Source organism: Grammomys surdaster, unplaced genomic scaffold (assembly GCF_004785775.1).
Source record: "Grammomys surdaster isolate TR1022 unplaced genomic scaffold, NIH_TR_1.0 66, whole genome shotgun sequence".
In the NCBI taxonomy this organism is placed as follows: Eukaryota; Metazoa; Chordata; class Mammalia; order Rodentia; family Muridae; genus Grammomys; species Grammomys surdaster.
This window is the reverse complement of record NW_021604568.1, coordinates 15,682,788-15,706,373: the sequence shown is the minus strand read 5'-3', so window position 1 is coordinate 15,706,373 and position 23,586 is coordinate 15,682,788. Positions and strand designations below refer to the sequence as shown.

At 47.8% G+C, this 23,586-nt stretch overlaps 1 protein-coding gene across 1 annotated transcript in view; it reads left to right on the top strand.

Annotated features, from left to right (window-relative positions):
• Nrap (nebulin related anchoring protein) overlaps nt 1–23,586 on the top strand; it is a 79,238-nt gene that overhangs the window by 42,013 nt on the left and 13,639 nt on the right. Inside the window, exons 20-33 of the mRNA XM_028773468.1 lie at nt 346–450; nt 1,933–2,040; nt 4,135–4,446; nt 6,175–6,279; nt 9,371–9,469; nt 11,030–11,134; nt 11,896–12,003; nt 12,541–12,654; nt 14,449–14,646; nt 15,827–15,931; nt 18,220–18,318; nt 19,702–19,806; nt 20,117–20,224; nt 21,036–21,347. Of these exons, the coding sequence (XP_028629301.1) occupies nt 346–450; nt 1,933–2,040; nt 4,135–4,446; nt 6,175–6,279; nt 9,371–9,469; nt 11,030–11,134; nt 11,896–12,003; nt 12,541–12,654; nt 14,449–14,646; nt 15,827–15,931; nt 18,220–18,318; nt 19,702–19,806; nt 20,117–20,224; nt 21,036–21,347 (1,983 nt within the window). The remainder of the gene's footprint in view (nt 1–345; nt 451–1,932; nt 2,041–4,134; nt 4,447–6,174; nt 6,280–9,370; nt 9,470–11,029; nt 11,135–11,895; nt 12,004–12,540; nt 12,655–14,448; nt 14,647–15,826; nt 15,932–18,219; nt 18,319–19,701; nt 19,807–20,116; nt 20,225–21,035; nt 21,348–23,586) is intronic.

Sequence of the window (23,586 nt, the reverse complement as noted above, 5' to 3'; positions counted from 1 at the left end):
TACAGATGGTTGTGAGCCACCATGTGGTTGCTGGGATTTGAACTCAGGACCTCTGGAAGAGCAGTCAGTGCTCTTAACCGCTGAGCCATCTCTCCAGCCCAACGGCTGTATTTTTGCACCAGTCACGCACCGTCTCTCTGGTCCCCCTGACTTTCTCGCCTTTGTTTGTTACTTCTATGAGGTCAGCTCTTTCAGTTTCCACAGATGTAACATCATGTGGTCTTCGGCTGTCCCTGGTATATTGCATTGACTTCAATGTCCCTGACGCCATCTGTGTTGTCCCAGTTGTGATGGACAGCCCACCCTTGCTCCTTCCTCACCCGCTGACCCTGTTCTCTCTATCAGGTGGCCTACAAGGCAGGAAACGAGCAGACCGTCCATCAGTACACCATCAGCAAAGACGAGCCTGTCTTCCTACGAGCCCGGGCCAATGCTGCTCAACTCAGCGAGGTACCACAAGGGGTGGGCACTGAGGGTTCAGCTCCCCCGTGACTCTGTGGTCACCTGGTCATCAAAGCCACCAGCTACCTGCAGTGTTTGGTTCAACTGTAGTGTATGTGGTGTGATTCCTGACCAATGCTTTGGGGAAGAGGAAGACAAACTTCCTAGCAATGGCTGGCAGGGTCTTCAGTTACTGACTAGACCTTAGTGGGTGGAAGGGTGCTTGTTCCAAGACTCAGCTCTGAGTGGTAGAAGGAGGGAAATTCAGTTGTTGACTCCAAACCTTGGTCCTTAGTTTGACCACTTCCCAGGGGTGCAACTGTAGACTAGGTCTTTACTCTTGGATGTCCATTAGTGAAATGAAGCTAATACCAGCTCTTCCTCCGTGGGTTGCCATGAGCTTTTGGCAAGTGTACGTGTACGATGTTCTTCAGGAGTGTGCACTGTGGTGACTCCCTGATGTGGCAGTGTCCATGGTTGATATCCCATCCCGGGACGCCTGTTCTTGACTCTCTATACACAAGTTTCCCAAGTCTCTGTCATCCTGACCTGGGACCAGGCAGGAAGGAGAAACAGAAGACAGGGCAGAAACTAAATTGAAATGAAGGTCACTTTGAAAGGAAGGGCGGCCTTCCAGAAGAAAGGCCTTAAAACTTGGAGGCAGAGGTTTCGGATGGAAGGGACAAAGAACGGCCCTAGGTCTGGAGGCTAGAGGAGGGATGGTTCAGGAGAGAATCCTCTGAGTCCTGTGTCTGAGCCCTGTGGCTAAATCCTGCGGCTGAGTCCTATGCTGACCCATGGAATGTTGTAGCATCTGTCATGTTTGTGAGAGTTCTTTTTGTTTTTTTTGTTTTGTTTTTTGTTTTGTTTGTTTTGTTTTTTTTTTTTTTTGTTTTTTTGGTTTTTTGAGACAGGGTTTCTCTGTGTAGTCCTGGCTGTCCTGGAACTCACTCTGTAGACCAGGCTGGCCTCGAACTCAGAAATCCGCCTGTCTCTGCCTCCCAAGTGCTGGGATTAAAGGCATGTGCCACCACCGTCCGGCTGTTTGTGAGAGTTCTATGGTATACTTAGGGTATGTGTGATGTGAGGTTTAATCCTTGCTTCTTGTGATGGAAGTCAGATATGCCAGGAGGCCCTCAGGCAGAACGAAGAGGCCTGGTTCTCAGGCTAGGGAAGGAGGCCCTTGCTGTTTCTCCTTAAAAAGGTTTTCAGAGTCTAGAGGAGTGGTTCTCAACCCGTGGGTCAAGACTCTTTTATGGGGCTCACAGGGGTCATGTATTAGATGTCCCACATATCAGACATTTACATTACAATTCATAACAGTAGCAAAATGACAGTCATGAAGTAGCAATGAAAATGATTTTGTGGTTGGGGGTCACCACAACATGAGGAACTGTATCAAAGGGTCACAGCATCAGGAAGGCCGAGAACCACTTGTTCTAGAGGAACCCTCTCATTTAAAGATAACCACTGTTCCCTGAATCTCCCCAGACCCTGTACAAGAGCAGCTGGGAAAAGCAGAAGGCCAAAGGTTTTGAGCTGAGACTTGACTCCTTGACATTCCTGACGGCCAAAGCCAAGAGAGACCTGGCTAGTGAGGTGAGTCCTTCAGGCCTGGAGCCAGATGCACACAACCTGCTGCTGCCGCCTATCTGGGCAGAATCTTCATCTCCCCAAATCTTGAGGACTTGGGATCATGGCAAGTCCTTCACAGAGAGGCCATCTCTCCTGTGGTCAGGGCCGTTGTCACATACCTTTTCAGCAAGCCGAGACCGCAGTGGCCAGAGTCTTGCAGCACCCGCTTCTTCTCGGGAGACTGAGACACAGCTTGTTCATGGTTCAGAGAATATGCTCATGGGTTAGATGGATTTTGGATGAAACCCCTTCCCTGTCATGTGTTGGTGGTGTCAGTTAGATGGTTAAACCTTTCCGCATCCCAGTTACTGGCAAACTGGTAACTGCAAGGTGATTACAAGGACCCGAGACAGAGCAATGTGCACTGTTCTTCTGTCCTGTGCAATCCATTATGGCTTAGATGAGCGGTTAAGTGGGCCAGGGTGTAGAAAAGATCTGTGCTTCCTTCCTTGAGAAAGTCATGTTTGAAAGACATAGTCAGACAGCAGCCCATTTCTGTAGTCTCAACATTCTAGAGCCAGAGACAGGAGGATAAAAGTTTAAGGTCTGCCTTACTGTAGGGATCCAGGCTCAGCACCCACCTCCAAAGACACAGCCAATCAAACCAAGCTAAACAACAAGCACAAAATCAAATGAGAAAAGCACAAAACAAAAACCAAAATAAAAAAAAATAACAAACACATATACAGGGAAGAAAGAAGGGAGGGAGGGAGGAAAGAAGAAGAAAGGAGGGAAGAGGGAAGAGGGAAGATAGAGGGAGGGAAGGAGGAGGGAGGAGGGAGGGAGGAAAACAGGAAGGGGAAGAGAGAGAGAGAGAGAGAGAGAGGAGAGTGATTTGGTGATAGGGTTGATTTAAAGTCTGCCATACAACATGTTATAACTCAATCAGTGGGTACATGAGTGCCCTTGGCTTATCCCATGTCTGGCCCACAGTAAACAGAGACAGTGTCAATCCTTTTGTTGGGAGATGAGTGTAGAGTCTCTTCACAGCGCAAGAATGCTACCTGGCTGGACTCTGTGTGTTCTTCAAGCCGTCCCCTCAGCTCTTTCTTCTGGTTCTCCTTATGCTTTGCCTGGCATCGTTTGTCTCCAGACAGCACACCCTCCTCTGCTCCCTCTCCCAACTCTGGAACACCCCCCTCCCCAACCACAGCTTTGTTTGGGACGCTCTGAGCTGTTTTAGTTTTGTGACTGCTTTTTTGTTACAATGTTCTTTTATCCATAAAGATTCCAAGTCAGCTTTTATGGACAGCAACAGGTTATTTAAAAAGAAATCCAAAGTGGGGGAGATGATGAGCATTTGCTGCTTTTCAAGAGGTCTGGAGTTGGGGTCCAGCACTGTATCAGGTGGCTCACAACTGCCTGTAGGTCTAGCTCCAGGACCTCTGAAGCCTTCCTCTGCACTCCCTTGGCACCTTTATACATGTGTGCGCACACACACACACACACACACACACACAAACACACACAAACACACACACACACAATCTTAAAACGCTGGAGACATGACTTTGTGGTCAAAAGCACTGGGAGGATTCAATTCCTAGCACCCACGTGGCAGCTCACAAACATTCCCTAAGTTCAGTTCCTGGGGACCTGCTGCCATCTTCTGGCATCTGTGAGCACTGCATGCACACGATGCATAAATGTCCGTGCAGGCAGAACAGCCATAAACATAAACTAAAAATAAATTAAGTCTTTAAAAGTACAAAGGATTAAAGAGAAATCAAGTGAAGGACATCTCGAGTTGAGAGGGTGGAGATGCCACCTCACAGAGGCATGGTGTAGGTCTGTAATGACATCCAGCAACCTGTGGTGATATTCCATTTGTCAGTTTATCCCTTCTTTGTACTGAGTGCATTATAACATGGTATATGGCAGAATTATGGCTGACTTGGAATCTTTATGGATAATAGAGCATTATAACTATGAAACACACCAGTTGCTCACTAATAGGATTCTGCCATAGATGGCTGTTGTTAACCTTGTGCCCGTGATTTGAAGCCTCCCGCTCCTTGTGGAGACTGACCTGTGTCCTGCTCCATATTTTACACTTAGGTGAAGTACAAGGAGGACTATGAAAGGTCTAGAGGGAAACACATCGGGGCGAAGAGCGCCCAGGGGGATGCACAGATGAGCCACTCGCTGCAGATGTCTAAGCTACAGAGTGAACTGGAGTACAAGAAGGGCTTGGAAGATACCAGAGCTCAGTACCACGTCTCTCTTGACATGATCCACCTTGCCCATGCTCGCCGGGCACAGCACCTAGCCACAGACATAGGCTACAGGACGGCGTCTCACTGCTTCACAGCTCTACCCACAGACATGAAGGTGGAGTGGGCCAAGAAGGCCTACGGCCTGCAGAGTGATGTAAGCTCAGAGCCTCTGTGTACACAGACGTGTGTGTGTGTGTGTGTGTGATAAAGAGAGAGAGAGAGAGAGAGAGAGAGAGAGAGAGAGAGAGAGAGAGAAAGAAAGAGAGAAAGAGAGAGTAAGAGTATGTGTGTGTGTGTGTGAGAGAGAGATAAAGAGAGAGAGTGAGAGTGTGTGTGAGAGAGTGTGAGAGAGAGTGTGTGTGTTAGTGTGAATATGTATGTGAGTATGAGCATGTGTGTATGTGTGTGTGAGAGAGTCTGTGTGACTGTGTGTGAGAGAGAATATGTGTGTGAGAGTATGAGCGTGTAGAGAGAATATGTGTGTGAGAGTATGAGCGTGTGTGTGTGTGTGTGTGTGTGTGAGAGAGAGAGAGAGAGAGAGAGAGAGAGAGGCTTTGCTTGTTTTGTTTATCTGTTTTAAAATCTTGGTTTCATCAGATTCTTTGGGGCAACAACTCATGCTTCTGGGGTCCGTATTTCTGAATCCCTCAGTGGGCACACTTTTACCTCCTCCTGATAAACTCTGTTCATCTGATGCTGGTTTGCAATTATGTAGCCAGCTAGACAGAGCTACTCTAGGAGTTCTGGTTGGCATACATTGGACGTTTCTTTCAGTTGCTGGAGTTGAATGTGTTGGTGTCACCCCCAGCTTTGGTCACCTGTAAGAGTGTCACTGACAGCTCGCTCCAGCTCTGCTGGTCCTGTTTTGTGAGTGACCAGTTTGTTGACCTTCAGTGGCTCCCTCTGCTTCCTCCTTGCACCCTTTGCTTGGTTCTGCTTTCTCTCTGTGTTTGGTCTTATGTGGTGTGTGTGTGTGTGTGGTGTGTGTGTGGTGTGTGGTGTGTGTGTGTGGTGTGTGTGTATGTGTGTGGTGTGTGTGTGTGGTGTGTGTGTGTGGTGTTTGTGTGTGGTGTGTGTGTGTGGTGTGTGTGTGTGGTGTGTATGTGTATGTGTGTGGTGTGTGGTGTATGTGTGTGGTGTGTGTGTATGTGTGTGGTGTGTGTGTATGTGTGTGGTGTGTGTGTGTGGTGTGTATGTATGTGTGTGTGGTGTGTGTGTGTATGTGTGTATGAAGGGAGAGAGGGAGGGGAGGGAGGATATCCCTGTATTCCTCTCTGGCATGTCTGTTTCAGGCTACATAGATGATGGATTACTCTTAGAGAAGAGTGTCCATTTAAATAATTTTCATTAAAACTATTCACTCAGTAGCTAGTGAAGAAGAGAGGCCTGTTCTCCCAGGACCCGCAGTGCAGGGAGGGGAGAGCGGATGCCATGACGGTCCGTCCAATGGCTTATCCTTAGCTCTGTTGTGAGCCATCATTGTCTTGTTCTCCGCATGTCACTTTAAACAACGCTGGTACAGCCAACAGTGAGGATGCTCTTGTCCAGAGGGAAGACATGAGTCCCCAATGAGGGAAGATGTGAGTCCCCAGTGAGGGAAGATGTGAGTCCCCAGAGGGCCCGGGTTGACTCAGCACCTTCTACATACCTAGAGTAATGTTGGGTAGGGCCTAAAGCCACCATCTACAGGTAAACCTCTGATTAAAGGGGGGTTAATTTGTATATTTGGGGGCCTTACCCTCAACTCCTCAGAAATAGGTAAGACAATGGTGTTTGATTTCACTCAGCTGGTGCCAAGGGCACATCGGGAACACTATCAGCCCTTTAAAAGGCTTCGCAGTGACAGAGGCCTGCCTCTCCCCCTTCCTTTTTCTTTTGTCAGAACCAATACAGGGCAGACATGAAGTGGATGAAAGGCACAGGCTGGGTGGCCACCGGGTCATTAAATGTGGAGCAGGCGAAGAAGGCAGGAGAGCTCATTAGTGAGGTGAGATTCCCTGGCAGTGTGTGTGACAGGCTTGGTTGCATTAGGTGTGCGGCATTTCTGTATGAAATTAAAATAATTTCCACTCAAAAGGCAAAGCCACATGAAAGGCCTCCAACCCTGGACTAGGGCTGGTAATTAGAGAGAACCCACACACCAAACACACACCAGTAGGGGCCCATAGAGCCCTAGCAAAAACAAAGTGGGTGACAAGTGATATTATGTATATTAATGACAACCAAACGAGGCTCAATTGCTCCCCACCCCTTATCTTTTTAATGAATCGGCCCAGGAGAGATGGCGAAAGATAGGTCTGTGGCACCCAGGAAGCTCTTCTAAGCTTCGGACACATTTCTCCTCTGTCGCCCCGAGATAAACAGTTTGTGAATATTCTCAGTGCTGTCCAACACAAGGACATAGTTGTTTCTTTCTTGTGTGAGGGACGTGTCCCTTCTACTGTCTCACCTTGTCAGGGTGCAGCTACCCACGTGGACCTGAAGGCGGTTCTGCTTATGAGAACAGCCATTCTTCTCTCTGGCAGTTTCCCTGAGCAGGAGTTTTAAAGGCCGTGAGGATCGGGTTGTGCCTCTGTGCTGTGGACATATTGTCGACTCTTTCTTGGGGATGGTCAGCAGCATCTCCGGCCTCTAGGTGTCAGAAGCACTCTCTGTCCAGCAGCGGCAACCTGATTGCAGATGCCGGCAGGCAGCAGCTGCCCTCTAGGGGGCAGAGTGGCAGCCGCACAGGGCATCTCTGAGAACTGCGGTTTGGAGCTCAAGCTCATTAGAGGCTTGGCACTACCAAACTCCCACATTCATCCCTTCAGACCTATTGGGAAGACCTGTGTCCAGAAGGCAAGTGAGCGTTCTACTGCCTTTAGAGTAGATCGGTCTTTCTGGAACTTTCTGGACAGGGAGGAACCCTAAGTTTGAATAGCCCTTGAAGACTTTAGTTTTGACAGCAAGGCTCCTCAGATGTTGTTTCAGTGTAGAACGGCAGCCATGTTGGTTTTGTAGTGCCCTTGCCCAGAGTTGCAGGGGCTGCAGCCTAGTCTCCTCACATGTTAGACAGAACTGCTAAACTTGCCTTTATGCACTGACCTAATTTTCAGAAACCTTCTTTGTCACTTAAGACTCAGAGAACCCTGGGATATCAGTGGGTCTCAGTTGGTCTGTTTTTTTTTTCCTGTTTAATTAGAGAAAGGGCCTTTCAGCAGCATAAACATACAAAACTGTGGGAACAAACATTTACAGTCAAGGTGTAATCATCCCAAACTCTTAGCACTGGGCCCTCTCATAAAGGAGAAGCTTCATCCCCACCTGCTCATTTTCAATTCAGACGTCCAGATGATTTCTTTCTGTGTCTAAGTCTGGCACCAAGGACTCCCAGGGGAATCATTTACTCCATAGTAGTTTGGCTTTGTCATAAGAATCCTCATTTTGGCAGACTTTCTCAAGAAATTTGCTTATTTTCTTAACATCTTTGCTTCAGACCAGCTATCAAACATTATATTAGGCAAGATGTATACAACTATCGGATATTTTTAGGTTCCTGTCAAATTGGGTACATTAGCTTTCAGAGAGACTACTAGACACCGTGGAAAGGGCCACAAATGAATATGAACACAGCCACACACATATTTATGCATATGCTCATGGATATGTGAGTTCACAAATACATGCATGCAATGTATACATGCATTTCCACATGCATGTACACTTGTATACATGCGTTCACACATATGCACACATACACAGATACATTCATTCACACATGGAAACATACCTTCGCACATACATGTACACATATATTCACACATGTGCACACACGTGTATCCATCCACTTATACATGTATTCACTCATCCACAGACATGCACACATGCATTCACACACACATGCACACATACATGTATACATTCATTCAAGCATGTGTGATTGAATTCACACATGCACACACATGTGTACATGTGTTCTTCCACATATACGCAATACATGTATACATGCATTCACATATAAACACAGAAACAGATACAAACATACATGCAAGCGCACATACACACACACACATCTGAGGTGTGACACAGTAGTCATGACAACTATTCTGCTTAGCCCCAGGTAGTAAATGTTTTTAGCTTTGCTTATTGCATAATCTCCATCACGGCTCACTGAGAATGTTTCTGGAGAATATGTCAGTGAATGAGTGTGGCTACCTTATAGTAAAGCTTCATTTGCAAAACCCCGGGTGGCTGGCTGGGTTTAGTTGCACCTAAGACAGCCTAGTACAGTATACACAAACCCAAGCAGACCAATGAGCAGGTGTTTAGAAATATGTTTCTGGGGAAAATAAACTCCATTGTACCATTAAGATTATAATATTTCAGGCTCTGAAGAATGTGCTTTGATTAAAAGAACATGGAATGAACTTGACCATGATATTCAGAGTTCTTCAAATGGAGTTATCTAGACCTTTGCCAGCCGGCATTTATATTTTCTGTTGCTTTTTGTTTTGCTTAGTGCACACATTCTGTGTCTTTCAAATGTTATGAATGCTCCTTTTGGTGGTAATGGGATCCTTTTCCTTACTGTAATGTCTTTGAGAATTAGCACATATGCTAAATAAAACATAGTCAACAGTGAATATATCCTGCATGTTAAATGCAGGGTTTGGGCTGTGATAATGCCTGCCAGGTCCTTTGGGGGAAGGAAAACAGAAAGCTTCAATCGATAAATGTAACCAGGAATGCACTTTCTTGCCAAACTAAGACGTAAACACCCACGACACAGCATTTGAAGCCTCTCGAAAGGACTGCTTTGGAAGTGTATACCCTACAGTATTTTACTGGTGTAATCTAATTTTGAGATGTTGTCTTTGCACCGGGTAGCAATACTTTAATGTTAATTGACACAAGGTTATTCTTAAATTGAAACAAATATTAACCTGAAGGTACCTAAGAAATAAAGATGGAGGAGGCCGAATAATAATTATGTTCACAAATTCACTCTAATCTCAAGCAACCTGTGATTTTTTTCCCCTTTCAAATGGCATGAAAGAGCGGCACAAAATTCACAGCTTTGATCTTTTCCTGCTCAACAGAAGAAGTACCGTCAGCATCCAGATGCTTTGAAGTTTACCAGTATTAAAGACACTCCGGAGATGGTCCAGGCCAGGATTAGTTATACCCAAGCAGTGGATGTAAGTGATAATGTACATGATGACTCCAAGAGTGTGCTCTCTTTCAGTGGTATGATTGAAGCAGAGGGGATCTTGGGTCTGCTCCTTCTGTCGTCCTGAGGATGAAGGGACCCTTGTCTTTCATGATGCTCCCCTTGGTGGGGTTCCTTCCTCATTAGGATGCAAACGGGGCGTTCCCGTACTCATGTGCCAAGTGGGGCTCGGCATCCCACTGTCTCCTTGGATGCTCTCCCTCCTTGCCTCTGCAGAGCTTGCAGATTTGTGGTCACGAGGCCCCCTTCCCTCCTCCTCCTTTTGTTCAAAAATGTTGTTTTCGGAGCTAGAACTTGGAGTAAGATTCTGGTTAATTGGAACGAGGCTCGGGGCTCTTTGGGATCCGAGGGCAGACAGACACTGTCTTCTCATTTCCCCACACTTTCAAAAATGATTTGAGGCTGATTTGCGGATATGAGCCTGACTTTTAAGCCACTTACCATATTCTGTATATTACCGGAAACCAAGATTTGACCCCATGCTCAGTTCACTAGAGATTAAATATAACATTGAGGTCTTATAAGAACTCCTTTAAGCACGGGAATTAACAGGCTACTACTACTGAGTGAGGTCCACAGATCTGTGTGTAAGGCAGGCTTGGCTTTGAAATATCTTAAAATATTCAATGTCTGACACACAAAAATATTGACGAACCCTGGGATCCAACTTTCAAAATTCTCTGTATGGCTTTATAAGAAATTCTGGTTGTATCTTTGTCTACGGGCATCCCAAAAGGGCCTGGGTACTCTCCAGGCTGTGAGACAGTCTGCTTCCCAGACTTTTGGACTTAGGAACTGATTTTTTGTTTACCTGCTCGTCAGAATGGAATTGAATTCTGAGAAACATAGTTGGACAAGAATTTTTTGAGGAGAAAGAAACACTTGCTGTGTCCTTATCCTCACCAACTCTAGGGGGCACTGCTGTGATATGCAGAACCCTGGACATGTCCGATAGGCACTGGGATGGAAACACATCATTTTCAAAGTTTCTTAGGTGGCTGTGCCAACTCTGTATGTCATTAAGCAAACTTGGAAACTGCCCGAAGCTCTCTGGGAGTTCTGGGTAAAGAAAACCCGAACTTGCAAGGAGAATATTTATTAGGTCAGGAATCCTAAAGGTGGGGACCGATGGAAGGTATAGGTAGGCTTGTGACACCCGTGCAGAAGGTCATTGTCTATATGCCTTCTAGATCCCCTGTCCCTTTCGGATAGTTTGAGGTGAATTGTCAAGGGTGGCCAGACCTCACTTTCTCCAGGTAACACTTGTCCCAGCAGAACTTACGTGTAGCCTTGGTGATGGGGAAGGTTTCCACCTGTCATGCTCTGAGGTAGAATGTAAAGCTAAGGAGACAGAGACATGAATTTCACTGTGACAGCAGTGAGAGATCTGGGTGGAGGCAGGGTGCCTTCATCAGCTCTCCACAGTGACATAGCAGCTGCAGGCCCTCTGACTCTGGGAGCACAGCATGGCTGCTGGCTGCATGGGGATGTCTCTGGGTATAATGCAAAGACCTCTCTGCACCCACAGAGACTGTACAGGGAGCAAGGAGAGAACATGAAGCACCATTACACGCAGACTGCCGACTTGCCTGAAGTCCTGCTGGCCAAGCTGAATGCCATGAACATCAGCGAGGTAAAACTTCCCAAGGGGATCCAGGTTGAGGGGAGGGAGGGCAGGATGCCTGCCTTCATGGGTGTCATGGTGCCCTGTGCTTGTACTATGATGGGACAGTAGGCTCAGAGAAAGGAGGGGATGGAGTGCTTTCCTGGGCATCATGATATTGGGGTTTATGATTGCTGGGAACGGAGGGGGGGACCCACACTTGTGTTTGCACTAGACTCTGTAAGTGTTCTGTGCAAGATGTGAGCTCACTAGGGAGGATGCATGAGGAAAAATATCTCCCTTAGTATCAAGGCCTCCACGCAGAGGAGCTGAAATACAGACACACCTTAATAAAACTAGATGTAGCTGCTCGTTGTGCCAAGGACACATTTGGGGACCTCAGCTCTTCCCTCTGCAGTTTCTCTAAGAGCCCCTCTCCAGTCATGCCTAGTCATTGGTAGTGGCATTCGGCTAATCTCTATCTTGAATAAGGAGCTATCCAAGCACAGCCTTAGGCCTCAGGTCTCCTTCTTGACCTTGCTGTTCAGCAAGCTCTAGCTAGGTCTGTCAGATCTAAGCCCTTGTTTTGAACCCATTCCCTCTGTGGCTTCACCAGCCAAGGGTGGATGGGAGGCAGGAACTCACTCTAGGATACAATCCATTCTAAGGCTCAGTGATTTCTAACCCCAGATGGAGCTGTAGGTGGGACAGGGAGACCTACTGAACCAGATCCCTGTGGGGGGAAAGCAGAATGTGGGAGCCTATCAGACGTGTGCCTTTCTCCCTGCCAGACCCGCTACAAGGAGTCTTGGAGCCGGCTTCGAGATGGAGGTTACAAGCTACGGCTGGATGCCCTTCCGTTCCAGGCAGCAAAGGCGTCCAGTGAGGTTATAAGTGACGTGAGCATCCAGTTCTGTGGCAACGTTTAATCCAAACCTGTTCCAGTTCTTTTGCCTCTAACTCTTGCCTTCTTTTGCCTGCGGGTTTCACGTCCTCTCCCGTCCAAACCGACTGTGTTAGGGCAATCGGATAATGATCAGTGAGAAAGCGTGCATCTTACACAAAAAATTTCCTAGCCAGGGGCACAAAGCCAAATGCCGGACTGTAAACACGGAACCCGGGCAGATGAAATGCACCCTCCGCCAAGAGATTTCATAAAGCCAGCCTGTGAGGAGCCCACTAACGATGCCCGCACCGTCTCCCAGCCCGGGCTGCCCAAGCGCGCTAACGCTTACGCCATTTCAAATTGGAGCCCTTTAGTCATTGGGAGTCTTGCATATGAAAGAATAGACTTTTCGACAACTCCTGCGCGCTCCCTTTTAACTCACCCAGTTACTGTCAAAAGAACAAAACATTTTCGCCCAATACCCACCTCTTCCATTCTGTGTCCCTTGTCCCCGAGCTGTTACTCTCTCCCGCTCTCTTTCTCCCTTTAGTACAAATACAAAGAAGCATTTGAGAGAATGAAAGGCCAGATGCTCGGCTCCCGGAGCTTGGAAGATGACCTCAGCCTTGCACATTCAGTACATGCGACCTCGCTGCAGAGTGATGTAAGTAAGAGAAGAGGCAGGAGCTGAGGAGGGCCCACCTGACGATGCTCCTGGAATAGCCAGCCCAGGTCTCCCAGCCTCTGGGAAGTGGGTGATGCTGCTGCTCCTGACTTGCTGGGCAGAGTTATGAAATCTCCTTCAGGGTTTTTTAGCTTCTTCCTCCTTAACATGTGCTTGGATGTGTGGACCTCCTAGTTCCGTTCTGGACCGGGCATTCTTTGGTTTGGATCTAGGTGGTCTGTGAGATGTGTTTGGCCTGAAGAGAGACTTTATTTTTGTAGGCCACAGAGTGAATTACCACACATGTTCAGAAATGGGAAAAGATTTACATGAAAGTTCTAGAATGCTTGTTAGATGCTAGACTGGATTCCTGGAGGCTATAGCCAATTGAAGTTGCTCAGTAACAATCATATATAGATAGATGGGGTATGTGCTTACACATACACACACACGTGCGCGTGTGCACACACACACACACACACACACACTTTATTCTTATTTGTGCTTACATATGTATAGGCACCTGATTTGCTATCACCCTTGACAATTAATATGATCTTGTGGACTCTGGTACCGGGGTGTACAAACAACGTCCTTGCACATGTGTGAGGGGCTAATGTCAGGGGCAAAAGCTGTGCCCAACATGTTACAGGGGTCTAGCCTATGTATTATCTCGTTTAACTAGGATCTCCGATGGCTTACTGAGGTCGAGTGAATGGCTCAGTCCCTTGTCCAGAGTCAGCTGGAAAGAGGCAGTGCATACTCTCCCTCTCCCCCTTCCTTTCCCCTCCCCTCCCCCTACTCTTTTCCCCTTCCCCTCCCTCTCCCCCCTTCCTCTCCTTTTTCCTCCCTCTTCCCTTCCTCCTCCCCTCCCTCTCTCCCTCTCCCAGTCCCCTCCCCCTTTCTTCTCCCCTCCCCCTCCTTCCTTGCTTCCTCCCTCCCTCTCTCCCTCTCCCCCCTCTCCTGCCCCACACCTTCATCTGTTCTATGCCATTTTCTCTTCCTCACTCTTCCTGATTCCATCCTTGCTTCTTGTCTTGGGTGGCTGACCTCTGAACATGGGATTAGATGCCAGCTGGCCTTGTTGAGGGTGAGAGCCTGATTCATGAGGTGAGAGTGGGAGGTTTAGGCCACGTGCTTGGGTTGAGTGTCAGAGGGCAGTTGGCAAAAGGAAAAGGTAGTGAGCCTGCACCCTATTTCTGAGGAGGCTCCCGGTGAGAACCACCAGCTTTACACAGCTCCTCTCGGGGCTAGTGAGTCTGAAATGGGTTCCTCCCTCAGTTTTCAAGATATATGTTGGGCTTGGGAATGAGAATCTCTTCTCAGGACTCAATTTTCAGACAGCCCTCTCCTCCTGCTGGCTGTCAGATTGACTAGAAATCCATCTAATGTTGGACAACATTAGCTCTTTGCCATGACTCGAGAACCCCTGAACTTGAGTGGATATTGGGGGGATATATTGGATGTATCTCATGAGCCTTTTTGACAATGTGCAACGGGGTGACCTAGGAAATTGATCAAGGGGTTTCCTGGCATTGAATATGTCCCTTTATATTCCCCTTAGTCAGGGAGCCTTGGCCCCTGTACCCAGGCCAGTGACTTCCAGGGCCAAGAGTTGTGAAGTCATGAGCCAGACTCAAGCATGCTTGTTAGGTCTGTGTCTACAAGAGGGCACCATGGGCCTGCATCAGTGTCTCCGGCTGATGGGACGGTTGTGTTGTAGTTGCACTCCCTGATGACCCTGTGCAAACAGTAGCTTTGAAATGACGGCTGCCGATCTGCCTGCCCCTCTAGGTGAATTATAAGAAAGGCTTTGAACACTCAAAGGCTCGCTTCCATCTGCCGCTGGATATGGTAACCTTGGTGCACGCCAAGAAGGCTCAGACCCTGGCCAGCAACCAGGACTACAGACATCCGCTCCCCCAACACACATCCTTGGCAGAAGACCTGAGGCTGAGCTGTGCCAAGAAAGCTCACAAGTTACAGAGTGAGGTAAAGTGCCCGGACCTCTCCCTCAGGACCCTTCTCCTGGCAGCTCAGATCACAAGGCCACTGCCTCAAGTTCCTTGTGCCTCTTTGCATCTTCCTTAGTTCAGGCATCCTAAACTCTTCTCTATCTAGCCCAAGAGCTCCCACACTGCCCTACCACACAGTTACAGCACTCCAGTGAGAACAGCCACCGTTCCCTGAGAGTCCCTGTTGAATTCAAAGCATTGCATTTGGAAAATACCTCATCTAATCTCCTCCACCACCCAATATCCCTGCGTTAATAGTTCTCACTGTTCAGAGGAATTGTAGAAGACTCACAGAAGGGAACTCAGTAGTCTAAATCAGGTCAACTGTGTGTGCGGGATGGGGTGAGATGCCACATGGGTTTGTGGGTTTTCAGGATTTGTTCCTGGCCTCAGGTTGGGTGGAAAACCTTCTTAATGTTTTATGGGGGAAGCACGGATTGAGGCTAGACAGTCAGGCCCGGCGGTGCTGTCAGGAACCCGAGTGCCGCTGTAGGGATGAGGGAGCTGCCACGCTCATTGTAGGGCATTTGTCACTTACGCAGAGCCCTGAAACATGCCCTGTCTGGTACTGTGGTAACAGTCAGAGGACTGCACAACCGGGTGCTTTGCTGGCTGAGGGGAGCAAGCGTGGGGACTCTTTACTGTCATTCTGGATCACTCAGGGTTAGTGTTTGAAATACACTTGCCCACAGAGGTGCAGACCCGAACGGGTCTTTGCCAGCTTATTTTGGATTCATTCATTAGTTCTTCCTTTACCCATGATTAATTAATACCACCCACTGCTGCTGGCTTTTGTTTGAAAGCCTGGTTAAACCTTTCGCACGTTTGCCCCAAGACACCCGATTTCCTAGCCGTGGTCCTCTCCAGCTTTTAGGTTTTGATAGATCACATTAAAACAAAACTCCATTCGGCATCGCTGTCACAGCCACTCACAGAGAAGTGACAGCCGAGTGACTTCCTTCTGACTCACGTTTTTCCCCCATAAGCCTTTACCGAGAAACACGAGCAGCATTGTTGAGTGGTGCCACATCTGTACAGACAGACCCAGACTGCCTGGAGACCTAGCCGTGTGCTTCCATATGGTGTCCGGAGACCCTGGCTTCCCTTGCTTCTCTGTTCAGAGTTTGGCTCTTCTGACATTTATATATTCCCCATAGAATCTGTACCGCTCGGACTTGAACTTCATGCGTGGTATTCCCTGTGTCATTCCTGGAGCGCTGGAGATTGAAGGAAGGAAGAAAGCCTCTGAGCTCATCAGCGAGGTAACATGGGACTCCAGAGAGTGACAGTGCTACTGGGATGTCCACAGTAGATGCCCCAGTGGATGTGTGTCCCACTGATCAGGCAGCTGGAGTTAAGCTGTCACCTTTTGCCTTGAGTATTTGTTCTTACTGACGTTTTCGTTCAGACTGGACTCCACCTAAGAAAGCTCGGTGGGGACTGGGGAGATGGCTCAGGAGATGAGGTTAAATGAGTAAAGTGAGGGTCAAAGTTGAGCTCCCCAGCACCCACTTACACAGCCAGGCACCACTGTGTTCATCTGTAATCCCAGTTCTGGGCAAAGGGAGGCAGGAGGATTCCTGTAGCTTACTGGCCAATGAGTCAGTGAGTCCCAGGTTAAAAGAGACCCTTTCTTGAACAAAGTGAGTAGTGATAGAGGAAGATACCTAATGCTGATGTCTGGCATTCATAATAAACACACACACATACTACACACACATGAATGCATGCACATAACACACTGTACACATACATGTATGTAGATGCAAACATACAGTGCATATACACAGACACATACTATACACATACCGTACACACACATGCATTCACATGCATACATACATAATACTGCACACACATGGGTGCCGTGCACACACATTGTATACACTGTACACAAACATGCATGTGCATATACATACTGTGCATACACATGCATGAATATGCATATGTACACTTTATAGACACAGATACACATGCTACACACACTGTACACACACATGCATGCACATGCATACATACACACTGCACGCACACATGCATATACACACCAACACACATACAAGAATATCAAGTTGGCTGACTCATGAGCCCGTAAGTTGCACTTTTCCTAGGTCCTTTGAAGGGCAGCCCTGTGGTACAGTGGAAAGCAGGAAGGCTTTGAAAACCAACAAATGAGGCATTGAAATTCTCAGTCGGCTCTCATCTGCTTTGTGACCTCAGCCTAGTTACCTGCCCTTCCTGATCCCCAGCTTCTAAATTAGTCACATGGGGTTATACAGAGCACCTCGGTCTGGCTTTTATAAGGATTGGCACTGACTTAAGCCCAATGTTTCTCTGACAGCTGTGTTTGAGATGGCAGCTATGTGCTCTCTGATTAGTTGGTAAAAAAAAAAAAAAGTAAACAGACTCAGAACACTAAGCTCTCTAAATGCATGGGGAGCCTTACTCACCTCATGGCGCTTACGGTGGACTCAAGGACGGGGATGGTGGTGGGAATAGAGAAACGGATGTTTAGCGCCATCCTGCAAGCTAAGGCAGGTGGACAGTGTTCTGTGCGAGTTCAGGGGCCCTGGGCTCTGCATTCCAAGGACAGTCTCTGCATCAAAGCTCCTTTAGGGCCCCATGTGAATCTTCAAAGAACCCATAAAGCCAATGCCTTTCTGAGTCCTGGTGCAGGCAGATGTGGTGTGTGTGTGTTTGTGTGTGTGTGTTTGTGTGTACATTTGTGTGGGTATGTACATGGGACCTAGACTTTGTTCTTCAGGAACCATCCTTCTTGCTTTGTGAGACAGGGTCTTTCCATGACCCAAAACTCTATACATAGTCTAGACAGGCTGGCCCGAGAACCCCAGGGATCTGCCTGTCTGCCTCTCCAGTACTGGGATTGCAAACATGTCACCACACATGAGTGTGGTTTTGAAGGCGCACAGTGTGTCATGTGTCCTAGATGCTGTGGACATCCATATCCTCAGGTGCAGACTTCAAGTGTAGCTGGTCCAGCTCGCCTGCAGAGGGAGGTGGCCTACTGGATTCTAGAGGGATGGCCGGCAGCCTGGGCAGAAGGAGGCTCACTTGGGTGTGGTGGCACACTCTTCTGATTCCAATGTGGAGACATGCAGAGGCAGGAGGATTCCAGGGGTCTCTGGCCACCAGGCTGTCTAGTCAGCAAGTTCAAGGTCCTGTGAGGGACTTATCTCAAAAAGAAGATATTTATAGTGTTCCAGAGGGAACAATACCTCAAATCATCTTCTGGCATCTACATGCATGTACACATAGAGACACACACATGTGCATGCATTTGCACAGGCATGAATGTGTGCATGCGAGCTCATATACACACACAGACACACACACACAGACACAGATACACACACAGACACACACAGAGACACACACACACAGACACACACACAGACACAGACACAGACACACACAGACACACACACAGACACACACATAGACACAGACACATACACACACACACACACACACTAATTAGGATTTACAGCACCGTTTCCTCCCTTACCAAGCTATCTCTTTCCTTTCTCAGAGTAAATACCGTCAGCATCCTGGGTCGTTCAAGTACACGACTGTGACAGATACTCCCAACCTTCTGCATGCCAAGTTCAGCAACCAGATCACCAATGAGGTGAAATCTCCAATGCTATTCAAGGATGGCTAGATTGTAAAAGAAAAGACAAAAGATGTGTGGATTTTGGTGACCTGGGGAAGGGAAAGTCATTTGTATTTATGGGGGATTTGGAAAGAACAGAACATTTCGTCCAGAGCCTAAACATCTCTGAGGGGACAGGAGGGCCAGTTAGGTATCTGCTTTAGACTTTAGTCTGGTTCCTGTAGACCAGGGGCAGGTTGGAATCTCAGCTTCAGGCACACCCTACGGTGGCTGGACCTATAGAGTCGTGGACAAGGCTCTCAGCTGACTTGTTTGAACATAGCCAGCCTGTGACCAATGTAATGTTCATTTGTGGATGACATGTGGTTATCCAAAGGCAGGTCTTGCATGGCATCTGTCTAGAATTTTTCACCTTAACCTCAGTCACTACTATCTCCTAGATCTATACACCCCAACATTTGCTATTCCCAATAAGAAAGAAAAGGAGGGGAACGGGTCTCCTCTGCCAAAATTATTTCTCCTGCCCTCCTAGCTCTTCTCCTTGCTGGGACTCTCATGTCAGCCAGGCAGACACTTAATATCATCACATCATGTTTATTCTTAAGATTCTCCCGATGCTAGCTCTCAGAAGCTATGTGGGGAGCTGGCTATTTCCCTCATTCACCTCCACATCCAACCCAAGAAGTTGGAAGTGGCAGCTGAAGATAAGGACCCAAAAGAGACAGAGTTCAGCATTTTGCACAGAGATGCCATAGATTTAAAATTCTTCCTCGCCCCTCCCTGCCTTTCTAAACCATGTGCTGTGGAGGGGCTGTTTTAGGATAGCCTCTGACCCTACAGAAGCTGGCATACACTGACCCATTTCTGATCACAAGGACCAGCCCTCCAGGGTGGCTCTGTCTCAGCTTCCTCTCAGAAGGGATCCCAAGGCATCAAGAAAGGGTGCAGACCAGGGCTACCTCTTTCCACAAGCAGGGTTTCCATTAGGTGTCCCAGGTCACCTTCTGCTGTATCAGGGGAATGAATATCAGGACACTAGCCCCTTGTTTGTCTTCCTCCATGTTTAGGAAAGCAGCTCCTTACACAGGCCTTCCAGTTTAGTCAGACAGTCTGACTGTACTGAAAGAAATGTCCCTCAACCCAGGCTGAAGCTGTGTCCGGGGAAGCCTTCCCAGATACAAGCATGGGCCCACTGTCTTCTCACCATTTATTTATCTATGATTAATTAATTAGTTAATTAATTTTTAATTTGTGTGTAATGTCTCACTATTTGTTTGTTTGTTCATCTATTTATTATTAATTGGTCAGTTAATTAATTTTTAATTTGTGTGTATCGCCTCACTATTTATTCATTTGTTTGCTCGTCTGTTTGTTTACTCATTGTTAATTTGGGTTCAGCGTCTCTATAAAGCGGCTGGCGAGGATGTGCGACACCAATACACAGCAACCCTCGGTCTGCCTGAATTCACCCGAGCCAAAACCAACGCAGCCAACCTGAGCGAGGTAAGCCTTTCCCTGGCTGAAGTTCAACCATGCTCTGAAGCGACCCGTGTTGTGTGTCACAAATGATCTGACAGCCGCTTCCCCACTCTTTGCTGAAGTTTCTAAAAAGCACTCATTGTAGACGCCCATGTAAAATCCATACGAGTGTTATATATACATATATGCTCAGAACCTGCCACAGGGCATGCGCTAATGAGAGTTTGCTCTGTGAGACCGAAAGCATTTGCTACTCACAAATAGCTTCTAGGACACCGTGCCGCAATGAGAAGGCATGTCCCCTTTGCTAATCGATTCCGTGTTCCCACTTTAGGCAAAATACAAGGAGTCTTGGCATAATCTTCGTGCTCAAGGCTACAAGCTGACGATAGACGCTCTCCCCTTCCAGGCTGCGAGGGCCTCCGGAGACATAGCCAGTGACGTGAGTGGAATCCCCTGACCTCTGTCTCGCCTCATCTCTGTTAACTTCATGTAAAACAATGTGTGAGGCCGATTTTTCCTGAGTTAAAGGAAATCTATAACCACGTGAGACAAGGCATCACCTGCAGAATATATTAGCTCTGAATGAGGTCCTTCCACAAAAGGAGGTAGGGCCAATCACAGGCTAAGTGTGTGCAATGGTCTCTAGGAGAAGGAGCTGGCCACTCTGGTCTAACTGCAAATGGCGGGCAGCAGTCACCTGAGAGTTGCCTGTTCGCAGCAGCACCCAGAATAAGGGCAAGATAAGAGATGGTGAATGCCTCCCCTTGGCTCTCTGTCACCTCTCTTCAGAACCCACAGCTTTGGGACATGAAGGTGACTTTCTCTTTCCCCGCAAACAAATCACAGAAAACACGGATTTCAAGTGGGCAGATCCTGTTTTGGGGCATCTAAGGATTCTCCAGATATGAGTGGATGAAATACAAGATTCTTTCTTACCCTATTTGATAAAACTCCTGCTGGCCACAGGACACACAAGGGGAGCGGGGAGCTTCCCAAAATTATGAGAATCTGATTTTAATGAGATACGAAGGGAGGTATAATGCTTTCATCCTTCAGCCCTGGGGGGGGGAGGGGCATGCTTCAGGCAAACTGCCTGAGGTAGTTCTCGCTACTTAGAACAAGAAGACGTGATCCCCTTCCCTACAAGGCCGTGGTGACGTCACACACACGAGTGGGCACACATTGGGTCCATGCTGCTCTGAGGTGGGCATGCGTGCGCTGGCACCTGCTCAGCCAGCCGTCCCTTCCAGTTTCTCTATAGGCACGAGTTTGTGAAGGAACGAGGACAGCTCATTGGGGTTCAGAGTGTGAGTGACGACCCACGGCTACGGCACTGCCAGCGGATGGGCCAGCTGCAGAGTGAGAATCAGTACAGGAAGGAGGCGGCCAGCAGCCGAGCTCAGTACCGCCTGCCCATGGATATGGTGCACCTGGTCCATGCCAGGAAGGCCCAGGCCCTGGCCAGTGACCACGACTACCGGACACAGTGCCATGAGTTCACCGCACTGCCCGAGGATCTGAAGATGGCCTGGGCCAAAAAAGCACATGCCCTGCAGAGTGAGGTAGGCTCTACGGTGCTGACAGCCCCGCCTTCTTTCTGCCACACGTGAGGTTCTTCTTTGACCTTTGAACCCTCTCCATTGCAAACTTGGCCTGTGCCCTCCAGGTTGGGGTTATTTATTCAACTGATATTTATTGACCACCTATTGTATGGCCAGCACTCAGCTGGCTTTAACTTGTCTTCCATCTCTCTTTAGAAACTTCCTCACACCTGAACTCCTGATGTGAGTTTCCTACCTTCCTCCCCTCTGACCACCCCTCTTCTCTCCTCTTCTCTCTTTCCCTTCCATCCCTTCAGTTCCTCTCTCCCTTTGGGAGAATGTAGTCAGTCATCAGCAAAAGTAAAACACATCTCCCAGGCTTGTGGAACCCCTGTGAAGGGGAGATTGATCATGATCGATATGGTGAACGTCTTATCTCTCAGATGGAGATACATGCTAGGGAGATGTGTTGGTGTGTGTATGTGTGTGCACAGGTTCGTGTGTTCGTGCATATATGCAAATTTTAGAGGCAGGGCCTCTCTGTGTAGCCCAGGATGGCTTCAAATATGAGGCATTTGCCTCAGCTTCTGAAGTGCTGTGATTACAAGTGGTGCCAGCATGTACCACTACCTAGTTTATGTGCCACTTACAACGGGGCATCCGGATAGTTCTCCTGAAATGTCCCAACATCTGAAGAAAAAGGCCTAAAGGAGATGAGGGAAGGGGATAGAGGAATCTATTCAGATAGAGCAGTAAATTTCAAGGCTAAACCATGAGCAGGACCAGTTGTAATATGTTTGATGTCAAACAGAAACCATCGGGGGGATAGCTCAGTGGACAGCACACTACAAGCAAGTATGGGGGTCAGAGGTTGGGTCCCCAGAACCCACATAAAACCCAGATGAGAATGGCAGCCACCTGTCATTCCAGCACTCGGAAAGCAGAGACGGGGGTCTCCAGGACAAGCTGGAGAGCTTGGCTCATCAGAAATCAGCAAACTTGAGGTTCAGTGAGAGACCCCGCTTCAACAAAGAAAGCAGAGAATGTTTGCAGAATGTGACTGATGACAGCTCCAGGCTTGAACATACACAGTGTACATCTCCCATGAACACACTCATGACCACATACATGTGAACACGCACATACACAGTGTGCACCTCCATGAACACACTCATAACCACACACATGTGAACGTGCACATACACAGTGTACATCTCCCACGAACATGCTCATGATCACACACATGTGAACAAGCACATACACAGTGTGCACCCCCATGAACACACATGTGAACCACACACATGTGAACACACACATACATAGTGTACATCTCCCATGAAAACACTCATGCCCACACACATGTGAACATGCATATACACAGTATGCACCCCCATGAACACACTCATGACCACACCACACATGGGAACCACACACATGTGAACATGCATATACACAGTGTGCACCCTCTATGAACACACTAATGACCAAACACATGTGAGTATGCATATACATAGTGTACATCTTTCACACACTCATGCCCACACACATGTGAACCACACAGATGTGAACATGCACATACATAGTGTGTACCCCCAATGAACACACACATGTGAACCACACACATGTGAACATGCACATACACAGTGTGTACTCTCCATGAACACACTCATGACCACACACATGTGAGTATGCACATACACAGTGTACATCTCCCACAAACACACTCATGCCCACACACATGTGAACACGCACATATACTCTGTGCACCCCACATAAACATGCTTGTGCCCACACACATACACTGTGTACATCCCCCATGAACGTGCTCATGTCCACATACATGTGAACACACATATACACAGTGTGCACCCCATGAACACACTTATGCCAGTATACATGTGAACATGTACATATACAATGTGCATCCCAGATGAATACCCTCATGTCCACATACATGTGAACACATGTGTACACAGTGTGTACCCCCCATGAACTTGCTCATGCCCACACACATGTGAACCACACACATGTGAACATACACATACACAGTATACATACCCCATGAACACACTCATGCCCACACACGTGTGAACATGCACATACACACCATGGACACTACATACACATGAAAGTGGGTGAACGAAGTGAAGTTTTGTGGATTGGCAGAGAGCACAGGGTGGAGCTCCGGATCTAAAGATAATTCGACCGTGGCTCACACTGACTGCTATACTGAGCTTACCACACTGACTGCTATACTGAG